The sequence below is a fragment of the Colias croceus genome, chromosome 23 (genome assembly GCF_905220415.1).
Source record: "Colias croceus chromosome 23, ilColCroc2.1".
NCBI lineage: Eukaryota > Metazoa > Arthropoda > Insecta > Lepidoptera > Pieridae > Colias > Colias croceus.
The window spans coordinates 3,134,620-3,152,005 of record NC_059559.1 but is presented as its reverse complement, the minus strand read 5'-3'; the positions used below and the strand labels follow the sequence as shown (position 1 = coordinate 3,152,005).

The following is a 17,386-nucleotide window of genomic DNA, read 5'->3' as shown; positions in this document are numbered from 1 at the left end:
TAGCTTGGTTTTGCAATCTCAATTTACACACGAGATTTTAGTAGTAATATCAATTTTCTACAGTGAATCTATTTGTCTATTTATTATAAGGAAACAAAATATTTTTAGTACAAATATTAGATTTAAAGTTAACAGTGTGTTAAAAGTTACAACAGTAAATAGAACAAGAAAACAAAAATAAATTGTTCTTAGAAGAATGGAAGAGGTCGGATAATAATCAATTGGCCTAAGTACTACCACCTACTATTGGATAGGAAACCTTAATCCGAATCACACTTGCCTGGTTTAACAGCGTAACCATAGCAACGCGTGTTGCTTATCCCTTGCTCTTCGTACTTGCAGTCACCATTTTATTACGGATTTAAATATGTATAATAATCTTCATAGTCAACATAATATAATATTGCATAATATATTGAAAGTATTCATAAACAATTAGGTACTTAAAAGTAGTACCTAGTCACCAGAAAATACTATAACGCTTAAAGCGTTTACAAACCGTCCGTATATCGCACCCCTTAAATTATTCATATGCAAATTCAAATAATAACATTACGATACAATTAAACGACATATAAATACCTAATTATACATTCAACTTTAACAATGTTGTTTTACGTGTTCTTATTAGCACCTGTCCTTTGTGACGGTGCGAAGATTTTGGGTGTATTCCCTGCACCCTGCCACAGCCACCAATTTGTCTTTCGCGCTCTTACTTTGGAACTAGTTAGACGAGGCCATGACGTCACAGTCATCACCCCCTTCCCTGCCTACCCTAATACCACGATACAGAACCTAACAGAGATCAACATTGGCAACACGATAAGCAAAATAGTGAACAAAGATCTCGGCACAATGGTAAGAAAGGCGAAAGACGAAGCGACCGTACAACATAAAGTAAGTCTGTTTACGTTACACAAGATCTTCGAAGGCTTATTCGAGAATGAATTGAAGGATTTCCTCAAGAAGAACGAACAGTACGATATCATCTTAGGCGAAATGTGCGCAAGAATGACGTTGATATTCTCACACATTTACAAAGCTCCGTTCATACAGATCAGCTCTTTGGGCGGTTTCTTTGATACTTTTCACAGGGCAGGAGGTCTGGATCACCCATTTATATACCCCACGGCTGTTGGCGACAAGTTTACTGATTTATCTATACTAGATAAGGCCTGGATACTCTTTGATAGATACAGAATGTTTGAAATTACGCGGCAGGTTGAATTAATAGATGATAAACTGGTCAGGAAACATTTGGGGCCTGATTTTCCAAGTGCATTAGAATTGCGACAGAACGTTGATATGATATTTGTAAATATGCATCATTTGTGGGATACCAATCGACCGGTACCACCTAATGTAAGTAGTACATTTGGGTGGTCTTCATTTGCAACCGCCGAAAAAACTTCCAGACGTGAGTATGTTTGAGCCATTTTATAAAACAAGAAAAAGCTAGATACAAAAACCGCGCTTAAACGACTATAATAATACCCTTTACAGATTGCCATTTATAGTTTATTTGTGCAAATAGTAATTATAACGTAAAAATATAACATAGCAAAAACAGCCAGGCTGTGGAGAGTGTAATATTACCTTTTCGAATAATCATAAAGTATGTAATTGTAAAATTATTATTATTTATATTTATTTGCATAGCCGAAATCGTCAGCCTAATCCCGAATTATTAGTTACTAGTAAGTAGGCAAATGATTTACTAGTAACATTGATTCCGTAACACTATGCTATTCCAGGATTATTATCTGCGTTCTAAATTATCAATTCATCGTTAGTAGTGAACATTTGTTTGTTTTACTACCCATAAAATCTTAAAAAAGACGTATATTTCAGGATCTACAAACTCTGCTTGATAAATCTCCCAATTCCATATTCATGAGCTTCGGGAGTACAATACGGCCATCGCTATTCGACCAGAAGAAGTTACAAATATTCCTGGATGTCCTGTCTACATTGCCATATACAATATTCTTCAAATGGGATACCAATATAGACGTAGCTCACAATATTATTGTGAGAAAGTGGTATCCGCAAGCTGATTTACTTAGTAAGTTCCAAATATTATTTATCAATAAAATCTATGTACATAGTTATATGTAGTTCCGTTTGCTCCAAAGACGCAAAAACTCTGCATAGATTGAACACGTTCTAAAGATTTATAAGCTTTCCGGGATTGTGGGATTTGCGGAATAAAACCTATCCTATGTGTTAATCCAATTTACCCTCTATATGTGTGCTAAATTTCATTATAATTGGTTCAGTAGTATTTGCGTGAAAGAGTAACAAACATACATACCTACATATCTGTAGATTACGCATACATCCATCCTCAAAATCTTTCGCATTTATAATATTAGTAGGAGATAGGATAGGATAGGAATTGTAAAAGAGGTTGATATTCGGTGAACAAAAAACTGAGAGGCAACCTTCCGGAATCCCGTGATGCGTTAAAATAACGTTCTAAAACGTATAACCCCATTTCAAATATCCTATTTCTCTTAGGGCGCTTTAAATTTATTCGTTTCGTGTCGTCCATTAAACGTACGGCACGGACGATCCTATTTTTCATACAAAACGCTCCGTGCGGCGCCGATACCGCGAACACTCGCGGACGCTCGCGGGAAAGCGCCTTTCTAGATTCTTTAAAATCGAGTTAGTGAACCGCTTTCTTATCTAGACGTATACTTTTTATTTAACGTAGGTTTTCTCGACTTTAAACACATATTTACTGTAGGTTAGGCAGCTGTTATCTTAATTGTTAGTAATTTGTTATAATAATTAATTATAACAGTAATTACGTAGTGTTAGTTTAACGTCGTTTAGAAAGATAGCGTATTGTCATGGTGACTTGATAATTTTTCAAATTTTTTAATCTAAACTAATTTGAGAGAGTTTTTGGCTTCTTGAAACTGTTTACTTACATTATTTTCATTACCAAATTATTAGAGAGTAGGTACCTCGTCTTTCATTCGTCAAAATATACTCTTAAATTTTCTCAGTCCATACGAAAACATATCCTAAATCATCAGTTACTTCTAAAGCTATGATAATGTTTATATTCCTTTTATAATTTATAATGCTACTAGCTGTGCTCCGTCGTTTTATCTGCATTGCTCCGCGCCTGTTAGTCTTGGCGTGATAATATATAGCTGTTTGTGTGTGTAATAATTGGTTTCTTTCTTTCAAAGCTCTGACACAATTAAATCTTTCAGGACATCCAAACATAAAGCTATTCATAACTCAAGCTGGTCTGCAATCGATAGACGAAGCTGTAGAAGCAGAAGTACCAATGCTAGCGATACCAATACTATGGGACCAATTCTACAATGCTCATAAAATTGTAGAACTGAAGTTGGGTGCCGTGTGTAATATCAAGACTATTAGTAGAGATGATTTTAGAAAAGCGATTGAAGAGATGCTGTCTAATAAGAGGTGAGATATTAATGTTTTTTTTTATAAAAGAAATAAGAAGTTTGTTACAATTTAGGATATAAAAATGTATGACATAAATACCTCGGTATTAGTTACATCACTTATAACTAAATAAATAAATAAATAATAAATATTTCAGGACAATTTTCACACACGGCACAATCTGATCTCATAATAAGCTTCCGCTTGTGTTATGGAAACCAGATGGCTGATAAACATATATATATAATTTTTAAATAAATACGTATATAGATAATTAACACCCAGACACAGAGCAAATATTCATCACACAAATATTTGCCCTGGGTGGGAATCGAACCCACGACCTCTGGCTTGGAAGGCAGGGCCCTGGGCCACTGCCCACTACCAACCAAGCCAACCGGTCAGTCAACTGAAGCATTTGTTTTGAATAGTTAGCGTTATTTATGTAACAAAGTTAAGAAAGCAAGTAAGTAAACACCTTACTTTCTTACTCAAGCTTTAATGGGGCTTCTTCACAATAGGCAGCGTTTGCCCAACAAATGATCGTCAATGTTTACCACCATTACGGCGATTATGAATAAAAGGCTGGTTGCAGAGCTTGACCGACCATCAGTGCGTACGTCAGTCGCGCTTGTCATTGTATGGAAATTCATAAACCCGTTCATAGCTAGACCGACCATACGCACGCGTATTGTCATGCGCATTAGTGTCATAGTCATACACATTGTTGATGCGTATCGTCAAGCTCTGCAACCAGTCTAAACATCTACAGCTGATCATGACATTTAAGCCCTCTTCACTATCGTGATTGTCTCTACTCGCCCAACACTGCCCATTGTGACAAGTGTCTTTAAAATAACCTTATATACAAACAGTTATTTTTTTCAGCTATCGTGAAAACGTTAAAAAATATAAAGCCACCATTCACGATCAGCCACAAACGTCACTTGAACGCGCCGTGTGGTGGACCGAATACGTCATACGTAATAAAGGCGCGAAACATTTAATAACTCCCGCCTTCGAAATGAGCCTCACAGATTATTATGAAATGACGTTTGTATTATCTGTGGTAGCTGTCAGTGTGGCAATATTTTTGACGGTAATGATGATTTTGTCGTTTTGCTTTAAATTGTTGAAGTATTTGAATATTTTTGGGAAAATTAAACTTGAGTGAATATTTATTTGTGTTTTTCCTTATCAGGAGCCTGCCTGTATATAATTATGTATAATAAAGTTATTTAAATTCTTAATAAAATTAGGTAAGAAAAATGCGTTATTTTTGAAGTGCAAACTTCTATGTGTGTGTGTGTTCTAAATGTATGAATGCCTTTTTTAGTTATAGGCCTAACGTTAATTCTTTTGAATGTAGGTATGTAATCCCACTCAAAAACTACTTTCTGGCCACAGTGATCCGAAGTTAGTGTGTTGAGAATATTGTTGACGCCTTGTGTGCAAATTATTAATTATACACACACACACAGGCTCGCGTGGGCTCATCGGCCGATCGCCCCTCCCGCCCCGCGCGCCTTATCCAGCGACCGGCACTCTCAGCTGCGCGGCTCGTGCGAACAGTCGAACACACGCATTAATAATTACAATTTGTTTGGACTTGTCTTTATGTAAATTGCCGAGCACAAATATAAACCTTGAACTACCATTACGCCTTCTTATTTCACCGGCGACGAAGCCACCAAAGCCGCAACCAGCCTCTTCATTTTGGACCTTACGAGACGGATATCAAATCAGCACCTATACAGAGGAAGGAATCGCGCACGTGGCAGCCGTTTCGCCGGTGAAGACATACCTACCTGCGGAGCTGAGAGTCACCATTGGAAGCATCGAACTCGCACCTACTTCAATGGGAAATTTGTGAGAACCGGGGAGGTGGCGTTATTGTGAGTTCGTTCCAATTTTTTCCATTAGGAATTTAATATTGAATCTTTCCGATTCATTTCAATTGAAACTCATTAAATATATCTCATTTTGCTTTTTACTTTCGCCTTTAGTGCGTATCTAAAAGCCTTACCAATTATTATTTGTTTCGTGCATTGATATATGCCGAAACTTCATTAAATCATTATCTACCAATTACATCGAGATTTAACTGCGGTTAATCTCATTTAAATAACATTAAATTAAAAACATTACCTAAAGATTATTTCTTTTCTTTCTCATTAATTTATAAAATTAATTGCAGCATTTTATTGCTATAAAATCTCATAAAATCATTTTCTAGTTCTCAGATTGTGTCATCTGTACATTAACTGTTCAAAACATAATTCATTAGAAACTAATTATAATTTATTGCTTTCGTCTTACAGTTGATCCATTGTGAATCACGCGCAGCGCAACGTGACTTGCATTCAGGTGGTTACGCGGCGGTAACCGATCCCTATTATACCGAATCACCCTCACTTCATATTCACAAATATAAGTATTCTCGTTTATTCATTTCATAATTATTTTACTGTTCTGTGTTTTTTGTGATTGATTAGTGTCAGAGTTGTGTGCTTTAGCTAAACTAATAGTTCAGGTAAATTAATATTTCTATCGTAAGTAGGTCAACTATTAAATTAAATACGAAATGGATATTTCAGCTTTAAAGAAACAACGTGGTACATGTAAACAGAAATTAACAAATTTTAAAAAGTTTTTAGATCCTCTCGATGAGTGTAAATCATTAACTAGACTTCAAGCAAGTGAACTTAGTGTTCGTTTGTCAAGATTCGAAGAACTTTATACCGAATTTGATAATATTCAAACTAATATAGAACAATTATGTGATTCTTCAGACGATGAACGCGAGGAGTTCGAGAGCAAGTATTTTAGCACTTTCGCGGTTGCCAAGGAGGCGCTGGCGCGGAGCGGCGACAGCGCCCCAAGGGACGTCGACTTATCGGTCTCAGGTTCTAGTTCTGTGCACGGAGGTAGGCCAAACCTTAAACTTCCTACTATCCACTTACCTAGCTTTTCGGGTCGGTATCAGGACTGGCTTGAATTTCATGACACATTTAGTTCACTCATACACTCAGATGAATCAATTAACGAAATTACAAAATTTCATTACCTACGCGCATCTCTAAAAGATAGTGCAGCTTTGATTATTCGAGCGCTAGATTTTTCAGCTGATAATTATAGTATTGCTTGGGATCTACTCTGTGATCGCTACAACAATAAGCGACTTCTTGTCAATAATCACATTCAGTCAATTTTTAATATCGAAACATTAACTAAGGAATCATCCAAGGGTATGCGTAATATTATCGATAATGTAAATAGAAATCTTAGAGCACTAAAGACACTGAATTTACCTACTGAACACTGGGATGCACTTATCATCCACATTTTGTCGAATAAATTAGATTCAGTTACAAGTCGGGAATGGGAAACGTACCGCAACACATTTAAAGACTTACCTACGCTTGAAAATCTTCTTACATTTCTTAAAAACCGGTCTGATTTACTAGAAACAATGGAGGAAGCCAGCGCTAAACGCCGGCACAGCGACGTCACGCATAATCGTCAGAAATCATTAGTTGTCAATTCTTTATCTCCTCCTACTACGAATAATAAACCACAATATGCTTGTCCGTTATGCAAGCAGAATCATCCAATATACCGTTGTCAGAAATTCAAGTCACTTTCATTAGAACACAGAATGCAAAAAGCTAAAGGCTTAAAATTATGTTTAAATTGTTTGCGTCAAGGGCACAATGCCAACGCATGTAAATTCGAATCTTGCCGTTTTTGTAACAATAGACTGAACAGCTTATTACATAAACACTTACCTTCGGATGCGACGTCCTCAGCTCCCGATCAAAATGTTGTTCTATGCGCGGCGCCGCCGCTGGCGCAGCCCACGCAGATGCAACCTGAAACAGAAAAACCTAAAAATTATAATACAGAAGACAATATCGTCTTATCAGCAATTCATAATAATTGTGTCTTACTGTCCACTGCTTTAATCCAAGTGCAGGATAAGCATGGCCACAAACACACAGTGCGAGCCTTATTAGACAATGGTAGCACATCAAGCTTCATTACCGAGAATTTATTAACTAAACTTGACTTACCGACCGTTTCGACTTCGTCATTAGTTGAAGGGTTGAATTCCCAATCATCACAATTAACTAAACGATGTGAAGTTGTCATATCGTCGCTTATCAACTCATACACGCAGAATATTAATTGTTTTGTAGTGCCGCGAATTACTCAAAACTTACCCACTGCGTATATTAACTATAAATTATTAAATATACCAGAAAACATTACTTTAGCTGATCCTACATTCAATGTGCCGTCTCAAGTAGACATGCTGCTTGGAGCGGACATATTTTGGAGTGTTTTATGCTCAAAAAATATATATTTAGGTAAAAATATGCCCACATTAAGCCAGACCACGCTTGGTTGGTTAATATCAGGTCTAGTTCAGATACCTAATAATTTAAATACAGTCCACTGCAATCATATTACTTTGTCTCATGATAATCAACTTCACGATCTTGTTTCACAATTTTTTGAGCATGAAACTGTACCTACTCATAAACAAATATCAAAAGAAGAAAAAGAATGTGAAGAACATTTTTCGAAAAATACATCACGGCTGCCTGACGGGCGGTTTGTTGTGACCATACCTTTGAAAGAATCTCCCATCAAACTGGGTGAATCATACGAGCGAGCTTTGTCTAGATTTTTATCATTAGAGCGTAGATTTAGTAAAGACCCGGTATTCAAGGAACAATATTGTAAATTTATTAAAGAATATATCACCTTAAATCACATGTACGAAAATAAAAATCCTGAAAAAGATATATACACTTACCTGTTGCCGCATCACGGTGTTTGTCGTGAAACCAGTTTATCTACCAAATTACGCGTCGTATTTGATGCCTCTGCAGTCACGACCTCTGGTCTGTCATTTAACAATATACAAAATATCGGTCCAACTGTACAAGATGACCTCTATAGTATTTTAGTTAGAATGCGCCAACATAAATTCATTGCCACTGCAGACGTGGAAAAAATGTACCGCATGATCTATGTTCACGAAGATCAGCATCAGTTGCAACAAATATTATGGCGGTTTGAGCCTTATGAACAAATAAAACAATATAAGTTAAAAACAGTAACATACGGTACGGCATCCGCGCCTTACCTTGCGACTAGATGTTTAAAACAACTCGGTTTAGAATGTCCCGATAAAGTTATTTCTGAAATTATTCAACGCGATTTTTATGTTGATGACCTCATAACTGGAGCATCATCCGAAAAAGAATTACTACAAATCTGTAAGGGAGTCATAAAGCAGTTACAATCAGGTCAATTTCATTTAAGAAAGTGGTATTCAAACTGTCCTCATATCATTAACGAAATCGTTAATGAAAGTGTAAATGACGGATTACTTAACTTGAGTAACAACGAATATTCAAAAACATTGGGTCTCCTTTGGTCGTGCAAAGAAGACAAGTTAATGTTCGCAGTAAATATAAAAGAAAACAAACTCGTTAGTAAGCGTACTATTTTATCGATCATGTCACAAATCTTTGACCCATTAGGCATAATTAACCCATGCATACTTAACGCAAAAACTATCTTGCAAAAACTGTGGTCTTTAAAAATTACATGGGATGAGAACGTTCCTGCAGATATTGCAAGCTGTTGGCAAAAATTCATTGATTCTTTACTATATATCAACCATATACGCGTTCCGAGATGCATTGTTTGCGATGACTCAGCGATCATTGAGCTCCATTCATTCAGTGACGCATCGAGTTATGCGTATTCGGCTTGTGTTTACGTTAAATCCGTTTCTTACAATAATAACGTTTCTGTTCACTTATTGACAGCGAAAAGTCGAGTCGCTCCATTGAAACAGACAACTGTACCGCGGCTGGAATTGTGCGGAGCACTTCTCGCTGCAAAATTAGTAGATAAAGTAAAATCATCGCTTAGATTACACATAAATAATTGTATTTATTGGTGTGATTCAACTATTGTGCTTGGTTGGATAAAATCTTCAAAAACTCATTTATTAAAGCCGTTTGTTTTTAATAGAATTCAAGAGATTCTTGACAGAAGCGAGTCATCTGCCTGGCGTTACGTACCCACCAGCGTTAACCCCGCCGATATAGGCTCACGAGGGCTAGACGCTAAACAATTAGAAACTTGTGCATTATGGTGGACTGGGCCAGCATTCCTGGCGCAAGATGACTCATCATGGCCAACCCAACCAACAAGCTATAAGCAATCTGAATTACCAGAATTTAAGGTTCAATGTAACTTGTCGACTACTCAATTAGATCATATCACATATTATTCAAATTTATTTAAACAATTCTCTAGTTTCAACCGATTACAACGTATTGTGGCTTACGTTCAAAGGTTCATTCATAATTATTGTAATAGGAAAAATAAGCGTAGTGGTCACCTAACAATCCATGAACTCAATTCTGCTCTAAGCGCACTTTGCAGATTCGCACAGCGTGAACATTTTTCACAAGAATATACGTTATTGAAAAATAATAAAAATTTACCTATTAAAAATTCATTATGCAATTTAAATCCATTCTTTAACAAAGCTGACGAACTTATGCGAGTGGGAGGTAGACTTAATAACTCTTTTTATGATTTTGACACAAAACACCCCATATTGCTTTCATCAAAGCATCACCTCGCAGAACTCATATTCAGACAATATCACATTTGGCTTATGCACGCTGGTCCACAGTTGCTTTTGGCTACCTTGCGTCACAAATTTTGGGTTATTGGGGGCAGAAACTTGGCTCGCAAAACAGTTCAAAGATGTATTAAATGTTGTCGTTTCTCGGGAAGGATTATACAACCAATCATGGGCAATCTTCCCGAACAGCGCTTGCATGCTGAGTTTCCGTTCACCAACACTGCTGTTGACTACGCCGGGCCGGTCATGATACTGAACCGTAAGGGAAGAGGAAGTAGAACTATGAAATCTTATCTTTGCATATTTGTGTGTTTAGCCGTCAAGGCCGTGCACATAGAACTTGTGACCGATCTGAGCAGTGAGTCATATTTAGCTGCATTAAATAGATTTATTGCTCGTAGGGGCAAACCAACAAACATTTTTTCTGATAATGGAACAAATTTTGTAGGCGCATGTAACGAATTATCTAAATTCCTTAAACAGAATTCTGATACTATTAAATCACAAACATCGAACATGTCAATTAACTTTAGATTTTCACCAGCTTATAGTCCACATTTTAACGGATTAGCTGAGGGTTCGGTTAAATCATTTAAACACCACTTGAAGCGAGTAGTAGGTTGTACTAATTTAACTTATGAAGAAATGAATACGGTTCTTGTACAGATTGAGGCGATCTTGAACTCAAGACCCCTCACCCCTATTTCTTCAGATCCATCGGATCTTACAGCTCTCACACCATCGCATTTTTTAATTGGACGAACAATAACATTTCTGCCTACTCCTCAGGTCAAGGAAACTACTGCTGTGCACACTCTTTCCCGATATATGAGAACACAGCAACTGAAAACCCATTTCTGGAATAGATTTCATAAAGAATACATTACAGAACTTCAAAAACGACAGAAATGGCGCAAAGATGGAGGACAGCTCAAACTTGGAGAAATGGTCGTAGTAAAAGATGAGCGACTGCATCCCAACCAGTGGCTTCTGGGACGAGTGACTCGCCTCCACCCCGGCTCCGACGGCGTGACCCGCGTGGCTGACGTCCTCACCTCTTCAGGGATACAACGACGGGCCTTTAACCGACTGTGTCCCCTACCCATCGAAGATCAGAACTCCGTTCCTGGGCCGGCAACATGTTGACGCCTTGTGTGCAAATTATTAATTATACACACACACACAGGCTCGCGTGGGCTCATCGGCCGATCGCCCCTCCCGCCCCGCGCGCCTTATCCAGCGACCGGCACTCTCAGCTGCGCGGCTCGTGCGAACAGTCGAACACACGCATTAATAATTACAATTTGTTTGGACTTGTCTTTATGTAAATTGCCGAGCACAAATATAAACCTTGAACTACCATTACGCCTTCTTATTTCACCGGCGACGAAGCCACCAAAGCCGCAACCAGCCTCTTCAAGAATATTTTTTTCTAAACAGTTGCAATCGCAATATAATATATTGTCAATACAAGTTGCAGAAGTAGGTGTTATTCGTGTGGGTTGATCAAAAGTTTATACAGATTAAATGAATGAAACAAATTAACTATTCGTGCAGCCGTTTGTGTGTGTGAAAGTAAATCAATATTAAAATCACCACATACTATTACCTTCTTTTTACTCCTGCCTAAACGCTTTAATATTTCTTCCATGACTGTCTCAAACATATTATAGTCACTGGAAGGAGGTCTGTATACGCAAACAATAATGTAACGCTCAAGCTCAACACAGGACAGTTCAATGGTGCGCTCTACAGAAAGGCTAACAATGTCAGTTCGTTCCTTGCATTTTAAACTATTGTGTACAAAAATAAGAGAACCTCCATGAAAAGCGTTTGTCCTAAAGTATATACTTTTTAATTTATAATTATCAATATTTATTAACAACTGACATTGTTTAAGCCAATGTTCTGTTACACAAAATATTTTAATTCTATTATGATTTAAAAATACTTCTATTTCTAATAGTTTGCTAGCCAAGCCTTGAATGTTTTGATGTACAATAGAAAAAGACTGCTTAGCTGTTGATAAACTAGTTTAAATCTAGCTTAGGGCTAGTTTGTCTGTCAACACTTAACCTAGGTTGATGTATATAATTACTACTACATAAAATTATAGTAGATCGATGTGTTTAAAATATCGATATTAATCTATCCCTAAATTTTCAACCAAAAGGATCATATTTTTTTTTGTTTTCATGAAAAACCTATTTCCAATACCATCAAATTTCCTACATACTACGGTAACTAAGAACTTACCTTTGGCAACGGTGGTATTGTAGTTCCAATATGGTATCCAGCAATATCAATCACATTTGGTGGTAGACTCTTCACCGGTACGAAAGTGGGGTGTGAATTTACGAATAATATGGATACATTCGTGTAGGCTTCTTCGAATGAAGGTAGGGTATTGCCTCGGGCATTTGCTAGCGGACTGAAGAGTCTGTTGTATGACTCTTTTTGGATTGGGAAGCTTCTCCTGTAAGTAGTTAAATGATTATAATTTCATTTTTTTGCGATCTGCCTCGGGTTTTCCCGTAGTACATATTATATAGGCTATATTAGGTATGGATCAAGTAAAAATCCAAGTTTACCGCGTTCACACAATATTAATAACTAGCGGTCCGCCCCGGCTTCGCCCGTGGTACATATTAACGTTTTCTCTACATAAGAACCATCCTCGTACTTCAAGGAATATAATAAAAAAAGAATTATCGAAATCGGTTCAGCCGTTCTCGAGTTATGGAATTACAACGAAAAGTGGCATTGATTTTTATATATTAGAAGAAGATTGGTACCAAGTTAATAAAATTTATTAACTTGGTACCAATTATTAATATTGTGGTACCATTTCTTTTCTACACTTATTATTTAATAATATATTATATATTATTTAATAATTAGTTTAATTCATTTGGTTGCCGGATAAAAGCGTATGTGCTATAATGCAGCATAATCCGTGCTAATTTAATTCAAAGGATTTTTTTTAGTTTATTCCTGAAAAAAAATCATTTTCAAGTTAACGAGTATTCATTTTTAAAACAATTTCATGAACGCAAAGGTTTATGAAACTGGATATTATTAGTTACTCTATTACGCCTGATCTGATAGGATCGGCCGATCGTATCTCAACCAATTTTAACCCAGAACTAGATTACAATCTGAATTACCATTTAAATCCAACTTCATAACTTACCACGTAGTATAACTCAGGAACAAGTGCCCAAATAGGTTCTGCATCCTCTCCCAAGTGTTCATGGGCATGGGTAACAGGCTGAGTGGTAGTGGAACCACGGGAACAGATCTGACAGTGTCCACCATGTGTTCCAGATGTGGGTCTACGATAGTACTGCACAGGAGAATCCAGGGTACTTGGAGGACGGCTGCGAATCTAAAATATTTGTAAAGGAAGAAACGAAACTTTTAACGGATTCAAATGTGACTTATACTTATGCGACATCTCAATATACAATCTACAATCTCAATATAAATATGTATCCCTATTTCCTTTGGTCATGGCAAGATCGATTTCAGTATTTTTTATATATTCGTTGTTGTCAGGAGATGGCTCTTATGAAAGGAAATTTTCAGAAACTTGCTCTTAAAACAAAAAAAGAGAAGGCAGGACCACAGAACTATATAGTTCTGTGGGCAGGACGTTATATTTATCCGTATCAACCAAAAACGATAAGTGGAAGTACATAGTTCACATTTTTTTCAGATTAATTTATGTATCACTGGTAGGTCATGACATCTGCCTGTCTGTTTCCATGCCTGCTGTAACTGTCAACAGCTATCTTTAATATTACTAATAAATAAACCTTCCTCTTGAACCACTTAATCTATAAAAAAATGCATCAAAATCTGTTGCGCAGTTTATAAATACGCTAAGCATAGACAGACAGAAGGAAGAGATTATTTTATTGTACCTAGTAAACTCAAACATTTAAGGCCGGATACTCACGTACCTGCCGCAGGGGCAATATTAGAATAATCTCGGATGGTCGGCGGTCAGTTGTTCTCTAACTTGCCCCTGCTTGCTTATACACATCACAATTAAGGAGCCAATTAAGGATGCAATTCCAAAATTGCCCCTTCAGCAGGTAGGTGAGTAGCCAGTTTTAAAGTTAATAACTTCTCACCCAGAATCAATATCAGAGAAAAAGAACTCGGTAACAACTGCGTCAAATCTTCCCTTCACTATAATATCTTTAACAGCTGGTATCTCAGCTATTCTTTCCGTAAAAATCCTACCGAAATTCATTACATCGGCAATACTCATATCTGCAGGGTTTGCATTTTTACTGATTATATCTGAAATAAAATGGAGTATTAACCAACTTCAAAAAAGGAGGAGGAGGATAATTTTATATAAGAATAGAAAATATCGATCAGGAGTCGGGATTCGAACAACTCGGCAACCCATTATCCCGTCAGAGGAATCGAATTTTTCTACTCTTTCGGTTTTATGTGTAAGGGACACCCTGCCATCTATTGAAATTTGAGATGATTAAACAACTGTCTCAACAAACCAAAAAACAAATTTGATTTTTTATACGATTGCGATTTATAATAAAATCGTGGAAAAATCAAAACTGTACGTTGAATGTTTTTTTAAAAGAGAGGCGTGATCTACGATTGGTATGGAAGCCAAAAATACAGTCTTTAGAATTTTTTTGTAAATCCGTCCGTCCGTGCTAAACTCCAAAATTTCTGCACGGATTTACTTCAAATTGTGTATGAACATTTCTTACAGGTTGCGTCAAAATATGGGCTATTTGTCCTCGCGCTAAGACCAATAGGAGCGGAGCAATGCGGGGTCAATTGCAAAACCTGGGGCACAGCTAGTTACATAAATATAAAATTACCTATATTATTTACCTTCTAACAATTTGATAGTGGAGCTGACGTCAATATAGGTGAGATTCACAGTGGGTTTGGATTCGGGAAATGCAGTGATAAATGTCACCTGGAATAATAAGCCATGTCTAGTCTCTTAACTAAGCCAGACTTATCGTAGGTACCTACCAATTACATGAATGAATGATGAATGATTATTAATTACATGAATGATGAATGATTATTATCTATAGGTATTAGCTTGGGATGTTAGTAATTATTGGTAATTATTGACAACATTTCAAAATTGAAAGCTAGGTACTCACTTGTTTTTTTTTTATTTTAATCAAAACTAGCCAAACGTAAAAGTACAATGTATTTTTGCTTTTTGAAAATATTGAGATTTTTTTCCGTTTACATAAACAATAAATACTTAGGTAAAGTTACAAAAATTAAATCACGCTGTAAGATTTTGAGTTGGTTACATACAAACATACAGGTAAAGTTTATAAGCGTGATTACCTGATGGCCAGATTTCAACAATGGCTATACCATTCCTTTTAGAAGGTGGTAATGACTCCTCGTTGGTGCCTTTTGGATGCAAAGGATATTGTAGCCTAGAGCTGAGCCTATCGTCAAAATGGTAATGAGAAGAATCTTCATTGTCACCTGGAGGAACATCACCATTAGTCTATATGTTTGGGTTGGCTTTATACTCGAATGCAAACATTTATATCATCAACTAGACTTATTTTTAGAAGCGGTTTTGAATTATAATAATACTTAGAAATCTATACTCATATTATAAAGCTAAAGAGTTTGTTTGTTTGAACGCGTTAATCTCAGGAACTACTATAGCCCATTTATCGAGGAAGGCTATAGGCTATATTATCATCACGCTAAGACCAACAAGAGTGGAGCAATGCGGGTGAACAATAAAACCATTGGAACAGTAATTTAACAATTATACATTTCTATGTATTATGTTGTAAAAACCGCTTCATAAAGAAGTGTTGATAATATAAACGTTGGAATCTGAGTTTATAACAAATTCTTCAATAAAAATAAAATTTAAATCTAGGTACTTACTTATATTTTTTAAATATTAAAAAAAAATATAGTGCGAACAAATCAAATAAAAAGTGAACTTAATATTCCGTATTATTGAAATAAACTTCATTAAAAATAACTTACTTAAGTACCTGAATTACAAACACTAATTTGTTAAACTTATCACTAAACACAACAATTTCATTTCGTATCTTCCTCAAAAATAAAGCCCTTGTTCGTTTCTATATTTTTTATCATACCGTCCGTCTAGTAGATCCAAAATTATCTCTCATTTTGATAAGTAATTGAAATAATTTTGTCGAGTCACTACTACGCAAAGCGAAGTAGTATAGTAGAAACCGCCTGCCTACCATGATGTCTTGAAGCAGTTCTGTGTGGCGGGGCGGCAACGTAGCGTCAGCAGCTTGTTAAGCGTATGCCGTGCGGTGCAGCAATATCGTGTCAGCTTCTCGTCATGCAGAGCGGCAACGTCACGTCAACCGCTGGTCACACGTTCGTCGTGCGGAGCGGCAACGTTGTGTCAACCGCTCTTTATGCGTTTATGCGGTCTTTAGCCGACTCTTTTTAAGGTAGTTTGTAGAGTTTTGGTTTATTCTACGTATTTATATTCTTCTTGCAACATATTATGAGGAACATAATTCTAAATTTGTGGCAGAGCATGAGTGCGCAAAAAATATATCGCACGGAAAAAAACCATAGCCTTATCTCCAAATAAACGAAATCAACAACTTTCAAAATGAAATCTTTATCAAAATAATTCCATAAATAATACCTATCTATTTTTATTTATAGATTGTATACGATACAGTGTTTACTATATTATCTTGCAATTATTATGTAATGAGACCGTAAAATACTTGATAAACACATGATAATTATTACTGATAAAATTTCGAAAAAAAAAATTAAGATCCGGGCGTATGCGAACAGCTAGTTAGTCTTAGGCCTATCTTATATTTTAACTGGGAAAGTAACTCTTTCGTCTGTCTGTCTCTTCTCTAACTACTAAACCGATTTGGATGAAATTTGGTACAAATATAGTTTGTGATCCAAGAAATCACATAAGATAATTTGTCTTCCGGAAATCCCACGGGAACGAAAACTTTTTGTGATTTCCTTTCATAACGCGGGCAAAGCCTTGGGTGGAAAGCTAGTATAATAAATGATAAAAAATATTATAGTTCAGGATACATCGCCCATTTTTGCAAGTGACTACTATCAAGCTGATTTTCCGTTTGTAGCTTTATTTTGATGAGACACCGAATAATTTCGTGTACGAAACTCTCGATTGTGGTAGCTAACAGAGATAACAAGGATAACATTTTTTGATTTGATGGTTCTCAAATATTTATTACGCAATTTGTAGGA

General features: G+C 36.4%; 2 protein-coding genes and 1 pseudogene across 4 annotated transcripts; 2 read left to right on the top strand and 1 right to left on the bottom strand.

Annotated features, from left to right (window-relative positions):
* Nucleotides 1–606: 606 nt before the first annotated feature.
* Nucleotides 607–4,613, top strand: LOC123702556 (annotated as a pseudogene).
* A 724-nt stretch (nucleotides 4,614–5,337) lies between these two features.
* Nucleotides 5,338–11,473, top strand: LOC123702209. Of its 3 annotated transcripts, none has more exons than XM_045649891.1 (3): nucleotides 5,338–5,799; nucleotides 6,225–6,359; nucleotides 10,901–11,473. In XM_045649891.1, exons 2-3 carry the CDS (start codon nucleotides 6,228–6,230, stop codon nucleotides 11,255–11,257), a joined length of 489 nt encoding a protein of 162 aa, XP_045505847.1. In that variant the 5' UTR covers nucleotides 5,338–5,799; nucleotides 6,225–6,227; the 3' UTR covers nucleotides 11,258–11,473. The 3 variants fall into 3 exon arrangements, with proteins under 3 accessions (XP_045505847.1, XP_045505846.1, XP_045505845.1); XM_045649890.1 differs by lacking the exon at nucleotides 5,338–5,799 and adding an exon at nucleotides 5,806–5,965; XM_045649889.1 differs by lacking the exons at nucleotides 5,338–5,799; nucleotides 6,225–6,359 and adding an exon at nucleotides 6,366–9,874 and having other exon boundaries at nucleotides 9,908–11,473.
* Nucleotides 11,474–11,784: 311 nt separating this feature from the next.
* Nucleotides 11,785–16,290, bottom strand: LOC123702555 (UDP-glucosyltransferase 2-like). The gene is made up of 6 exons (XM_045650333.1): nucleotides 16,258–16,290; nucleotides 15,470–15,638; nucleotides 14,251–14,422; nucleotides 13,305–13,499; nucleotides 12,368–12,587; nucleotides 11,785–11,799 (listed from the first exon to the last, which is right to left on the bottom strand). Exons 1-6 carry the CDS (start codon nucleotides 16,288–16,290, stop codon nucleotides 11,785–11,787), a joined length of 804 nt encoding a protein of 267 aa, XP_045506289.1.
* Between the last annotated feature and the right edge of the window lie 1,096 nt (nucleotides 16,291–17,386).

Coding starts and splice junctions, on each gene's coding strand:
- LOC123702209 (XM_045649889.1), top strand. CDS start 6,683: ATGCGTAATATTATCGATAATGTAAATAGAAATCTTAGAGCACTAAAG. Junction 9,875..9,907: donor GTCACCTAACAATCCATGAA/CTCAATTCTGCT, acceptor CTTTGCAGATTC/GCACAGCGTGAACATTTTTC.
- LOC123702555 (XM_045650333.1), bottom strand. CDS start 16,290: ATGAGAGATAATTTTGGATCTACTAGACGGACG. Junction 14,423..15,469: donor TGTTGAAATCTGGCCATCAG/GTAATCACGCTT, acceptor ATTTTATTTCAG/ATATAATCAGTAAAAATGCA. Junction 13,500..14,250: donor TTCTCTGATATTGATTCTGG/GTGAGAAGTTAT, acceptor CAAATATTTTAG/ATTCGCAGCCGTCCTCCAAG.